Genomic DNA, 13046 nt, shown 5'->3' with positions numbered 1-13046 from the left:
CATCTAATAAATGACTTGGAAAGTATCCTAATAAATGACTTGGTGAGGAGAGGATTCTAATAAATGACTTGGAGAGGAGAGGATTCTAATAAATGACTTGGAGAGGAGAGGATTCTAATAAATGAATTGGAGAGGAGAGGATTCTAATAGATGACTTGGAGAGGAGATGAATCTAATAAATGACTTGGAGAGGATTCTAATAAATGACTTGGAGAGGAGAGGATTCTAATAAATGACTTGGGGAGGATTCTAATAAATGACTTGGAGATTATTCTAATAAATGACTTGGAGAGAAGAGGATTCTAATAAATGACTTGGAGAGGATTCTAATAAATGACTTGGAGATGATTCTAATAAATGACTTGGAGAGAAGAGGGTTCTAATAAATGACTTGGAGAGGAGAGGATTCTAATAAATGACTTGGAGAGAAGAGGATTCTAATAAATGACTTGGAGAGGAGAGGATTGTAATAAATGACTTGGAGAGGAGAGGATTGTAATAAATGACTTTGAGAGGAAAGGATTCTAATAAATGACTTGGAGAGGAGAGGATTCTAATACATGACTTGGAGAGGAGAGGATTCTAATAAATGACTTGGAGAGGAGAGGATTCTAATAAATGATTTGGAGAGAAGAGGATTCTAATAAATGACTTGGAGAGGAGAGGATTCTAATAAATGACTTGGAGAGGAGAGGGTTTTAATAAATGACTTGGAGAGAAGAGGATTCTAATAAATGACTTGGAGAGGAGATGCATCTAATAAATGACTTGGAAAGTATCCTAATAAATGACTTGGTGAGGAGAGGATTCCAATAAATGACTTGGAGAGGGTTCTAATAAATGACTTGGAGAGGATTCTAATAAATGACTTGGAGAGAAGAGGATTCTAATAAATGACTTGGAGAGGAGAGGATTCTAATACAGTGGGGAAAAAAGTATTTAGTCAGCCACCAATTGTGCAAGTTCTCCCACTTAAAAAGATGAGAGAGGCCTGTAATTTTCATCATAGGTACATGTCAACTATGACAGACAAAATGAGAAAAAAAATCCAGAAAATCACATTGTAGGATTTTTTATGAATTTATTTGCAAATTATGGTGGAAAATAAGTATTTGGTCAATAACAAAAGTTTCTCAATACTTTGTTGTATACCCTTTGTTGGCAATGACACAGGTCAAACGTTTTCTGTAAGTCTTCACAAGGTTTTCACACACTGTTGCTGGTATTTTGGCCTATTCCTCCATGCAGATCTCCTCTAGAGCAGTGATGTTTTGGGGCTGTCGCTGGGCAACACGGACTTTCAACTCCCTCCAAATATTTTCTATGGGGTTGAGATCTGGAGACTGGCTAGGCCACTCCAGGACCTTGAAATGCTTCTTACGAAGCTACTCCTTCGTTGCCCGGGAGGTGTGTTTGGGATCATTGTCATGCTGAAAGACCCAGCCACGTTTCATCTTCAATGCCCTTGCTGATGGAAGGAGGTTTTCACTCAAAATCTCACGATACATGGCCCCATTCCTTCTTTCCTTTACACGGATCAGTTGTCCTGGTCCCTTTGCAGAAAAACACCCCCAAAGCATGTTGTTTCCACCCCCATGCTTCACAGTAGGTATGGTGTTCTTTGGATGCAACTCAGCATTCTTTGTCCTCCAAACACGACGAGTTGAGTTTTTACCAAAAGGTTCCATTTTGGTTTCATCTGACCATATGACATTCTCCCAATCCTCTTCTAGATCATCCAAATGCACTCTAGCAAACTTCAGACGGGCCTGGACATGTACTGGCTTAAGCAGGGGGACACATCTGGCAATGCAGGATTTGAGTCCCTGGCGGCGTAGTGTGTTACTGATGGTAGGCTTTCTTACTTTGGTCCCAGCTCTCTGCAGGTCATTCACTAGGTCCCCCCGTGTGGTTCTGGGATTTTTGCTCACCGTTCTTGTGATCATTTTGACCCCACGGGGTGAGATCTTGCGTGGAGCCCCAGATCGAGGGAGATTATCAGTGGTCTTGTATGTCTTCCATTTCCTAATAATTGCTCCCACAGTTGATTTCTTCAAACCAAGCTGCTTACCTATTGCAGATTCAGTCTTCCCAGCCTGGTGCAGGTCTACAATTTTGTTTCTGGTGTCCTTTGACAGCTCTTTGGTCTTGGCCATAGTGGAGTTTGGAGTGTGATTGTTTGAGGTTGTGTACAGGTGTCTTTTATACTGATAACAAGTTCAAACAGGTGCCATTAATACTGGTAATGAGTGGAGGACAGAGGATCCTCTTAAAGAAGAAGTTACAGGTCTGTGAGAGCCAGAAATCTTGCTTGTTTGTAGGTGACCAAATACTTATTTTCCACCATAATTTGCAAATAAATTCATTAAAAATCCTACAATGTGATTTTCTGGATTTTTTTTCTCTCAATTTGTCTGTCATAGTTGACGTGTACCTATGATGAAAATTACAGGCCTCTCTCATCTTTTTAAGTGGGAGAACTTGCACAATTGGTGGCTGACTAAATACTTTTTTTCCCCACTGTAAATGACTTGGAGAGGAGAGGATTCTAATAAATGAATTGGAGAGGAGAGGATTCTAATAGATGACTTGGAGAGGAGATGAATCTAATAAATGACTTGGAGAGGATTCTAATAGATGACTTGGAGAGGAGATGAATCTAATAAATGACTTGGAGAGGATTCTAATAAATGACTTGGAGAGGAGAGGATTCTAATAAATGACTTGGGGAGGATTCTAATAAATGACTTGGAGAGAAGAGGATTCTAATAAATGACTTGGAGAGGATTCTAATAAATGACTTGGAGAGGATTCTAATAAATGACTTGGAGAGGAGAGGATTCTAATAAATGACTTGGAGAGGAGAGGATTCTAATAAATGACTTGGAGAGGAGAGGATTCTAATAAATGACTTGGAGAGGAGAGTATTCTAATAAATGACTTGGAGAGGATTCTAATAAATGACTTGCAGAGAAGAGGATTCTAATAAATGACTTGGAGAGGATTCTAATAAATGACTTGGAGAGGAGATTCTAATGAATGACTTGGAGAGGAGAGGATTCTAATAAATGACTTGGAGAGGAGAGGATTCTAATAAATGACTTGGAGAGGAGAGTATTCTAATAAATGATTTGGAGAGAAGAGGATTCTAATAAATGACTTGGAGAGGAGAGGATTCTAATAAATGACTTGGAGAGGAGAGGATTCTATTAAATGACTTGGAGAGGAGAGGATTCTAATAAATGACTTGGAGAGGAGAGGATTCTAATAAATGACTTGGAGAGGAGAGGATTGTAATAAATGACTTGGAGAGGAGAGGATCCTAATAAATGACTTTGAGAGGAAAGGATTCTAATAAATGACTTGGAGAGGAGAGGATTCTAATTAATGACTTGGAGAGGAGAGGATTCTAATAAATGACTTGGAGAGGAGAGGATTCTAATTAATGACTTGGAGAGGAGAGGATTCTAATAAATAACTTGGAGAGGAGAGGATTCTAATAAATGACTTGGAGAGGAGAGGATTCTAATAAATGACTTGGAGTGGAGAGGATTGTAATAAATGACTTGGAGAGGAGAGGATTGTAATAAATGACTTTGAGAGGAAAGGATTCTAATAAATGACTTGGAGAGGAGAGGATTCTAATTTATGACTTGGAGAGGAGAGGATTCTTATAAATGACTTGGAGAGGAGAGGATTCTAATTAATGACTTGGAGAGGAGAGGATTCTAATAAATGACTTGGAGAGGAGAGGATTCTAATAAATGACTTGGAGAGGAGAGGATTCTAATAAATGACTTGGAGAGGAGAGGATTCTAATAAATGACTTGGAGAGGAGAGGATTCTAATTAATGACTTGGAGAGGAGAGGATTCTAATAAATGGCTTGGAGAGAAGAGGATTCTAATAAATGACTTGGAGAGGAGAGGATTCTAATAAATGACTTGGAGAGGAGAGGATTCTAATAAATGACTTGGAGAGGAGAGGATTCTAATAAATGACTTTGAGAGGATTCTAATAAATGACTTGGAGAGGAGAGGATTCTAATTAATGACTTGGAGAGGAGAGGATTCTAATAAATGGCTTGGAGAGAAGAGGATTCTAATAAATGACTTGGAGAGGAGAGGATTCTAATAAATGACTTGGAGAGGAGAGGATTCTAATAAATGACTTGGAGAGGAGAGGATTCTAATAAATGACTTTGAGAGAAGAGGATTCTAATAAATGACTTGGAGAGGAGAGGATTCTAATAAATGACTTGGAGATGATTCTAATAAATGACTTGGAGAGGAGAGGATTGTAATAAATGACTTGGAGAGGATTGTAATAAATGACTTGGAGAGGAGAGGATTCTAATAAATGACTTGGAGAGGAGAGGATTCTAATAAATGACTTGGAGAGGAGAGGATTCTAATAAATGACTTGGAGAGGAGAGGGTTCTAATAAATGACTTGGAGAGGAGAGGGTTCTAATAAATGACTTGGAGAGGAGAGGGTTCTAATACATTACTTGGAGAGGAGAGAGTTCCAAATCCACTGCGTTACCCATCAGTTTGCGCAACACTCAGAGTCCAGACTGTCTGTTTTGGTGAGTTTGTTTCTTCCACCCATCCCCTCCTCCCAGTGGGGGCTGAGTTATGGTAGCTAGTTCGTTCTGTTCTCACCGGAAACGACGCCCATGTTGCAGCAGTACACTCTTAGAAAAAAGGGTTCCAAAAGGGTTTTTCAGATGTCCCCATAGGAGAACCATTTTTGGTTCCAGGTAGAACTATTTTGGGTTACATGTAGAACCCTCTGTGTAAGAGTGTAGAGAGGGCATCGTTTAACAGAACGTCACATCGCTTGTCTTTTTAGGAGGTCCGCAATTAATCAGGGATGAAGAAGTTTTCATGTGCAGGCACGTTCATCTACCCGGCCAATCCCTGTCTTTCACATCTTGGCAGTGGATTTTCCAGTAGTATTTATATACTTTTGAATAAAATATTTATACGCTGTACAGAAATATTTTCATAATAGCACCTCATAAACCGGTGCTGTAGTGGGCCTGTAATGGAGGTCTGGACTCCTCCTGCCAGAGCACATTACAAAAATAAATGTCTCTCAGATTTTATCTTCTAATAATAGGACTTGATAGGCAGCAGGCAGCGTAGGACCTACTGTATGTGTGAGTTCGTCAATGCCGGGGTGTAGCAGCATTACTTTGTTATGTCTGAATAGTCTGTCTCTCTGTCTTTACAGATGTAGAAACTCAGCAAATTAGCAGCATTACTTTGTTCTGTCTGAAGACTCTCTGTTTACAGTTGCCTAAGTGCACTCCAGCATCTGTCACGCTGACAGAAAACAATGAATGGTATACTTCAAAAGGTCTCCTGAACCGTTATGAAAAGTCATGCTGCTGGCAACAGAGAGAGGTGGCATAACAAATACTACCTTATTACCTATGTAGCGCACTACTTTTGACCAAAACCCTGGGCAAAAGTAGTGCGCTATATAAGAAATAGGGTGCTATTTGGGACACAGCCTACGATGAAAGCACTAACTTTGTGAAGAGTGAGGCAGCATAGAATGTATTCATATCACAGTGAGAAAGGTAGCTATATTGAAGGTTAATCACTTATCCACTTATAGAGTCTGGAAATACCAAGGCTTTTGTATTGGGTAGGCCTTTGTGAACGGTAGAAGAGTCCAGTAAGAGATGTCTAATGAATGACACACAGGTTCTGGTTTACAACAGCAGGGGACCACTGACCTGACAGTCTAGACCAGGGATGTCCAACCCCTCTTCCTGGAGATCTACCATCCTGTGGGTTTTCAGTCCAACCCTAATTTAACACACCTGATTCTACTTATTAGCTGCTCAACAAGACCTTAACTAGCTGAATCAGATATGCTAAATTAGGGTTGGACTGAAAACCTACAGGACTTTCGATCTCCAGGAAGAGGGTTGGACAGCCCTGGTCTAGACAGACACAGCAACAGTATGGAAATAGATTCATGATGCAACAAGTGAGCAGGTGAATAGGTTGAGGGGTTATTTTAGATGGATGGAAACGGCACATCCTGTAAGAGAAGTAATTATGGGCTATTGTAGAAAGTCAAATAAAAAGGTCAAGATGGTGGCAGAATGAAGATGACCTTTCTTCTGTCTGAGTCTTCCACCCACCTTCCTTTGTCTATGGCATTACACTGTCAATCTGTTGTCTAACTGTTGGCTAAACATGTCCCTAACTTTTGCTAGGCTTGGATCTCTGCAGAAAAATGTGAGAGAGAGACCTGGGCCCTGGCAGTAAACGCCAAAAATACAACCAATAATGATTTTCCAGAGAAGATCCAGATCTCAGGGAATTAGACCAAAGTTCTCAATTGGTACAAAATATAGTACTGAACACACTACAATTACTTAGGTTTAAAAATAAACTCAACTGGACACCTTAATGAGGCAGTGAATGAACTGAGAGAGAAAGCACGCAGGGCATTCTACGCCATTAAAAAACTAATTCTAATTGAAATACCTACATTGCTGCCTGCCATAAAATGAGGGACAGTGTCTGACAGACCAACCAACCTGCACATGTCCTCTATGCCATTGTTATTATTATTGTTCAATGTATGGTTATTTTTACCCTTGATTATTGTTGTTACTGTTGTCCCGTTGACAATTATTATTTTAATTATGTTCATATTGTAAATCTCCAAAGAAAGTTTAGGCAATATCTACGTTGTTACGTCATGCCAATAAAGCAAATTGAATTGAATTGAGAGAGAAAGACACAGACAGAGACACAGACCCACACACACACATAGAGAGAGAGAGACAGAGAGAGAGAGAGAGAGAGAGAGAGAGAGAGAGAGAGGGAGAGAGACAGAGAGAGACAGACAGACAGACAGACACAGACAGAGAGAGAGAGAGAGACAGACACACAGAGAGAGAGAGAGAGACAGCGACACAGAGAAAGAGAGAGCGAGAGAGACAGAGACACAGAGAGAGAGAGAGACAGAGACACAGAGAGATACAGAGAGAGAGAGAGAGAGACAGAGAGACAGCGACACAGAGAAAGAGAGAGCGACAGAGAGAGAGACAGAGAGAGAGACAGAGAAGTGAGGACACATGAGGAAAGAGCCTCCATGGCTGGGTGGGTTCAGAATGTTCCGGTCAGTAGAGGGCACTCTTTCTTTCTTCTGGTCTGAATCATCCTCTGCTTCTCCTCTCCAGACAGACAGCCTTGACAGCTGGCTGAGAGAGAGAGAGAGAGAGAGAGAGAGAGAGAGGAAACTTCCAAGGCATTCATTCATCATAGGATATTAAGAGTTGTAATAGAGCAATGGAAGATGTGTATGACTCATACAACTGTTCCTGAAAAAGAAGTATTACCAGGATTTCCCTCCTTCTCCTTTTAGCCGGAGCCAGAGGCTGACAGGCCTTGGTGTAGGGCCTCCGTGTCAGAGTATGTGAGCGGAGCTGGAGCGGATCGTGCCCAATTTGACTGGAGCGCGGAGCGAGATTCCCAAAGACTGGAGCGTCGGCCTTCTCGCCCGCTCCAATTTTCCTCCAATAGCGCTCACTTCACGAACTCAGGGCTTGCCCGGCCCAGCATGCATTTGTAGTCACTCACCACCTTCCGGAGACACTTGAAACCCCACCTCTTTAAGGAATACCTGGGATAGGATAAAGTAATCCTTCTACCCCACCACAAAATTTTTTTATATATATATATATATAACTATTGTGAAGTGGTTGTCCCACTGGCTATCATAAGGTGAATGCACCAATTTGTAAGTCGCTCTGGATAAGAGCGTCTGCTAAATGACGAAAATGTAGATGTAATGTAAATGTAGTCTACTTGGGTGCTGCTATAGCCCAGGGCTTGCCCGGCCCAGCATGCATTTGTAGTCTACTTGTGTGTTGCTATAGCCCCTTGCTTTAGCTACTGTCATGGAGTTCAATAAATATTTTCATAAAGAAACTGATAAAACACACAGGTGCTAAATCAAGGTGACTTACAAAGATGAGCAAGAGAGGGAGTGCGGTGATGTAGTGTCCACAACTAAAGAATCACTGTGGAATCTGAAAAGACACGTATCCTGAAAGCATGATGGGGTACTTATTACTATGTGCACATGCTAAAAGAAAGGAACGAGGTGGGTAGATAACTAAGTGTGTCATTGTAGCAAAGTATTTATACACTAAAAATCAGATTTCTTAAACGTTTAGTTCATTTTTGTTCTATTATCTATACAACAGGCCATCATTGATTTTGGCCCAATAGGCCTGGCATATTCCCACGTTTCAAGGAGCTTTCCGTTTTGATTGAGTTATTTTGCCTTAAAACCTTAAAAGAAAAAGTGTTTACCATCCCCAGTGGCTCTGCAAGTGAGGAGAGGATATTCTCCACTGCTGGCCTGCTCTCCAGGCACCATGGAGAGGATATTCTCCACTGCTGGCCTGCTCTCCAGGCACCATCGCATGAGCCTGAAGCCACAGACTGGCCAAACTCGTGTTTCTAAAAATGAAGTTAAAGGCACTAATAAGTCATTTATCGTTTAATTTCTATTTACGTCTAAGTAATTTACAGCCTTCTTAGCCTCCCTGTCTGTCTCCTGACCTATTTAGAGTGTTTATATGCTGTTTAATACGACATGTAGCCTATTTGAAATGATGAGCGCTTCTTACATTCAGCTTTTCATGTTTATTAAAATACTTTTCATTCAAATCCATATGGTTTTGTTTCAATACTTCAAAAACAAATGGTAGGTCCAGGTAGTCACAAAAATAGATGTGTGTTAGTTAAATTGTGATTTTAATGAATGGAGCATATTTGGAGCGGCTGTTTTTTTTTTTTCTGTCAGCAAAGAGTGGTTTTTAGCGGAGCGGTTGGAAAGGACGTGGTTCGCCGGAGCAACCGCTCAACTCCGCTCACATGCTCTGCTCCGTGTTTCTGAATAAATAACCATACTTTATGTATGTAGGGTGAAGGAAGGGAACATACTAGGCTTAAAAGGAAAATAATATATATATATATATTATTCTTCCTATCCTGTGCCATGGATTTTTTAAATATTTTTTTACCCTCCCATTTTTGGGTTGAAATGATTGGTTTCCTTTCCCCAGGAACATGACCACGGATTGTCCATCACAAAGACAAGCAGAGAGGCAGCGGTACGGTGTGGGATTGATTCCTCAGTGACATTTCACACCTAGAATTCAGTCTGCAATGCGGCCAATCTGATCCCTTTAATTCAGATTCTCTTTTGGTCATGTGTAGGGAGCAGAGTGATGGAAATGTCCTCCATTTAAAATGTTCTCTCTCGCTCTCTCCGTGTGCCCATTAGTTTTAGCTCCCAGTGATTTCTGGGAGACTTCCATGGAAAGTGGGGAAACGTTCGTATGAAAACGTGTCTGTCGGCATTGCCGTGTGAGGTGTCACCTGACAGAAGTTGGCGGTAAATGCCAAACCCTACCTGTGGCAGAATGACAGGAAGGAGAGAAAAATAAATAGAACAGGGAATGGAAAGGAAAGGTGATAAATGAGGGCAACTGTAAACACTTTGGTAACTGTAAACAGAGACTCTTCAGACAGAACAAATTAATGCTGCTACTTTGCTGAGTTTCTACATCTGTAAAGACAGAGAGAGAGACTATTCAGACAGAACAAAGTAATTCTGCTACACCCCGGCATTGACAAACTCCCGGCAGTGAAGGACAGAAGAGCTGTAACTATCAGGACTAGAGTCCCCATGCGTTTTATATTGCAGTCATTCTCGGATCATTTTAAGGCTTGATTCAATCTGTATCGCTGAAGATCCTCGGCGCAATTGAAATTGAAAGGGAATTTCCGAATGAGCCGACATGTTCACCGTGTGTGTTTACCGTGTGTGTTTACCGTGTGTGTTTACCGTGTGTGTTCACGTGTGTTTACCGTGTGTGTTCACCGTGTGTGTTTACTGTGTGTGTTTACCGTGTGTGTTTACCATGTGTGTTTACCGTGTGTGTTTACCGTGTGTGTTTACCGTATGTGTTCACCGTGTGTGTTTACCGTATGTGTTCACCGTGTGTGTTCACGTGTGTTCACCGTGTGTGTTTACCGTATGTGTTCACCGTGTGTGTTTACCGTGTGTGTTCACCGTGTGTGTTTACTGTGTGTGTTTACCATGTGTGTTTACCGTGTGTGTTTACTGTGAATGCAGTCTCTGTGAACGTGGGAACATTGCCTTTAAGTTTCAATCACACTATAGCGCCAATATTCAGCAATATGGATTGAATCAAGCCCTTAGTGTTGTGGTAATATTCTCTACTATGAAATTCATTTTATTATTAAGGATATATTTAGGTAAACATTTTTATGTATAGCTTGATACATAAATAAAATGTCTATCTCTGTCCCTCACCAGACTCCCCGGCCGCTGAACATCATCAAGCAGAACAACGGCGAGCAGATCATCCGCCGGCGCACGCGGAAGCGCCTCAACCCCGACCCTCTGCCCTCCGAACCTGTGGGCTCCAAGCAGCAGAGGGTCAACAGCGAGGAGCGCCTCAACGGCAGTCCCCTGGAGCGCCGGCCAGGAGAGGATGGGCCAGGCTCGGACGGAGGGCCCGTCCCTCGCCCTGTCCCTCGCAGAGGGGAGCCCCCGAACGACCTGGGCAAGTACGAGGCCTACGGCTCCTCTGGGGCAAAGAGCCACCCCAGCCCCCGCTCCACCCATGCCTTCCTAGTTAGCCAGACCCTGGAGATCCACAAGCGATTGCCTCCTTTGCACATACACAACAAGAACCCTGCGGAGGGAGGGGCGGAGGGGAACGGGGTGTGCTCGACCGGGGTCCATCACACGGGCTTGGAGGGGAAGGGCAGCTTGTCCTCCGAGAGGGGTAGCCCCATCGAGAAGTACATGCGTCCCTCCAAACAGGCCAGCTACTCGCCACCGGGCAGTCCCATCGAGAAGTACCAGTACCCGTTCTTAAGCCTGCCCTTCATCCACAACGACCTGCAGAGCGAGTCCGACTGGATGCGCTTCTGGACTAAGTACAAGATGTCTGTTCCGGGCAACCCACAGTACCTAGGTCACATGCCTGGTCTGCCCAACCCTTGCCAAAGCTTTGTGCCTTACCACACCTTTAACTTACCCCCACACTACCCTCTCACGCCCTCCGCCGGCCCCGAAAGCGACATCCCTCTTGACCTGGCCATCAAACATTCCAAACTGCCCCCCACCGCCAACGGCTCCACCGCCTCTGCCGTTACCGTCAAGGAGAGAAGTAGCAGCGCCGACAAACGGGCCTTGCCCACGGTCCCGGCGGAGAAGGAGGTAGAGAAGCATAGAGAGCAGCAGGGGAGAAGAGAGGACAAAGTAGAAGAGGGGGCATCCCCCCAGCCTCCTCCTCCGCTAGACATTGCAGCCAAGCCGGAGAGGGTGGACCAGGGCACTCAGGATGAGCTGACCAGTAAGGAGAGGGTGGACCAGGGCACTCAGGATGAGCTGACCAGTAAGGAGATGTTGGACCAGGGCACTCAGGATGAGCTGACCAGTAAGGAGAGGGTGGACCAGGGCACTCAGGATGAGCTGACCAGTAAGGAGATGTTGGACCAGGGCACTCAGGATGAGCTGACCAGTAAGGAGAGGGTGGACCAGGGCACTCAGGATGAGCTGACCAGTAAGGAGATGTTGGACCAGGGCACTCAGGATGAGCTGACCAGTAAGGAGAGGGTGGACCAGGGCACTCAGGATGAGCTGACCAGTAAGGAGAGGGTGGACCAGGGCACTCAGGATGAGCTGACCAGTAAGTGCGTCCACTGTGGCATCCTCTTCCTGGATGAGGTTATGCACGCCCTGCACATGAGCTGCCACGCTGACGCAGGGCCCTTCCAGTGCAGCATCTGCCTGCACGCCTGCACAGACAAGTATGACTTCACCACACACATACAGAGAGGGCTTCACCTGCCAACCGCCGAAGCTGAGACTGAGGCCGAGGCTGAGGCCGAGACAGAGGCCGTTGCTCCAAAGGACTCTGTGTGATTTTGGTGCACCACAGACTTGGACTTCTAGCACAGGCATAGCAGTATGAAAAAGAAGAAAATAAACTGACAAACGCGACGTACTGTAATGATTGAATGAGAAGAAGACTTCTCGCTCAACGTGATAGCTTCTGTAGGGAACTCATATCATCTAAACATTTATATTGGACATAATACTTTTTTTGTTTTCTTCTGTTTTTGTAAAGGAAAACGCTTTTGAAGAAAATGGTACTACAAGTAGCTGCTTATTTTTAGTTTTTTGCTATTGTTTATTTTTTTATTTGGAAGTGTAACTATGACAAGGCAGTTCAGCGAACGACAAGGTACATCTGCACATGTTTTGGGGATTCGTTTATTATGCAGTGGGTTGGATGTTCTTTTTCCTGGTTGGTTCAATGTTCCAAATGGAATGAGGAAGTGTGAATTGATATGTAAAATGGGGAGATGGGAAACGTCAGTCGTCTGTCATAATCTCCTTCACGGTGGATGGGCAGAGCGATGACGAGTGATTGGATCGTCCTCAAATAAACGTCCTCAGGGAACGCCCGTGGCTGAGTCAAAAAAACATATCCTACAGTGGTTTCAGTCGCATTGGTCTCCACTTAACATCCAACTAAGTGTCTTATGTTTTAATGTATTTTAGTTATGGATACAGTTTGGTCTTTTTTTTTGGGGGGGGGGGGGGGGGGGGGGAGTTCTATTGTCACAGAACTTCCTCTAGACATTTTAAGCTGCTGCCTTAGTTGCTAGGATGCAAACCTTATATCACTAAAGACATTTGAGAAGGAAGAAAAATGCAAAAATTAATATTTTTTTCTAAGTTGTTAATATGAAAAATTCATAATATCAGTGCCTGATATATTGAACAAAGTATTTTCTACATGGTATGTTGATATGCAACATCGACTTTGCATTGAGTAAAGGGCAACGAGCCTGGCTCTGCTAAACTGTTTACATTTGCAAATGTAGCAAACAAGGTAATGAAGCAAAATGCCTGCAATTCAGAGTATTTTTCTCTCACGAGGACAGGACGATCACGT

At 43.2% G+C, this 13046-nt stretch overlaps 2 protein-coding genes across 3 annotated transcripts in view; both read left to right on the top strand.

Moving 5' to 3' along the window:
• LOC311117955 (zinc finger transcription factor Trps1-like) overlaps positions 1-12055 on the top strand; it is a gene marked incomplete at its 5' end in the record, with an annotated part of 29181 nt that extends 17126 nt beyond the window's left edge. Inside the window, one exon of the mRNA XM_084157583.1 lies at positions 10388-12055. Within this exon, the coding sequence (XP_084013709.1) occupies positions 10388-12007 (1620 nt within the window). The 3' untranslated portion in view covers positions 12008-12055. The remainder of the gene's footprint in view (positions 1-10387) is intronic.
• Positions 1-13046, top strand: part of LOC311125099 (focal adhesion kinase 1-like) — a gene marked incomplete at its 5' end in the record, with an annotated part of 1344976 nt that overhangs the window by 387630 nt on the left and 944300 nt on the right. The gene's annotated exons all lie outside the window — the stretch shown is intronic.

This window comes from Coregonus lavaretus (assembly GCF_964263955.1).
Source record: "Coregonus lavaretus genome assembly, chromosome: 3".
Lineage (NCBI taxonomy): Eukaryota > Metazoa > Chordata > Actinopteri > Salmoniformes > Salmonidae > Coregonus > Coregonus lavaretus.
The sequence above is the reverse complement of the archived record's forward strand: the minus strand, read 5'-3'. Positions and strand labels throughout refer to the sequence as shown.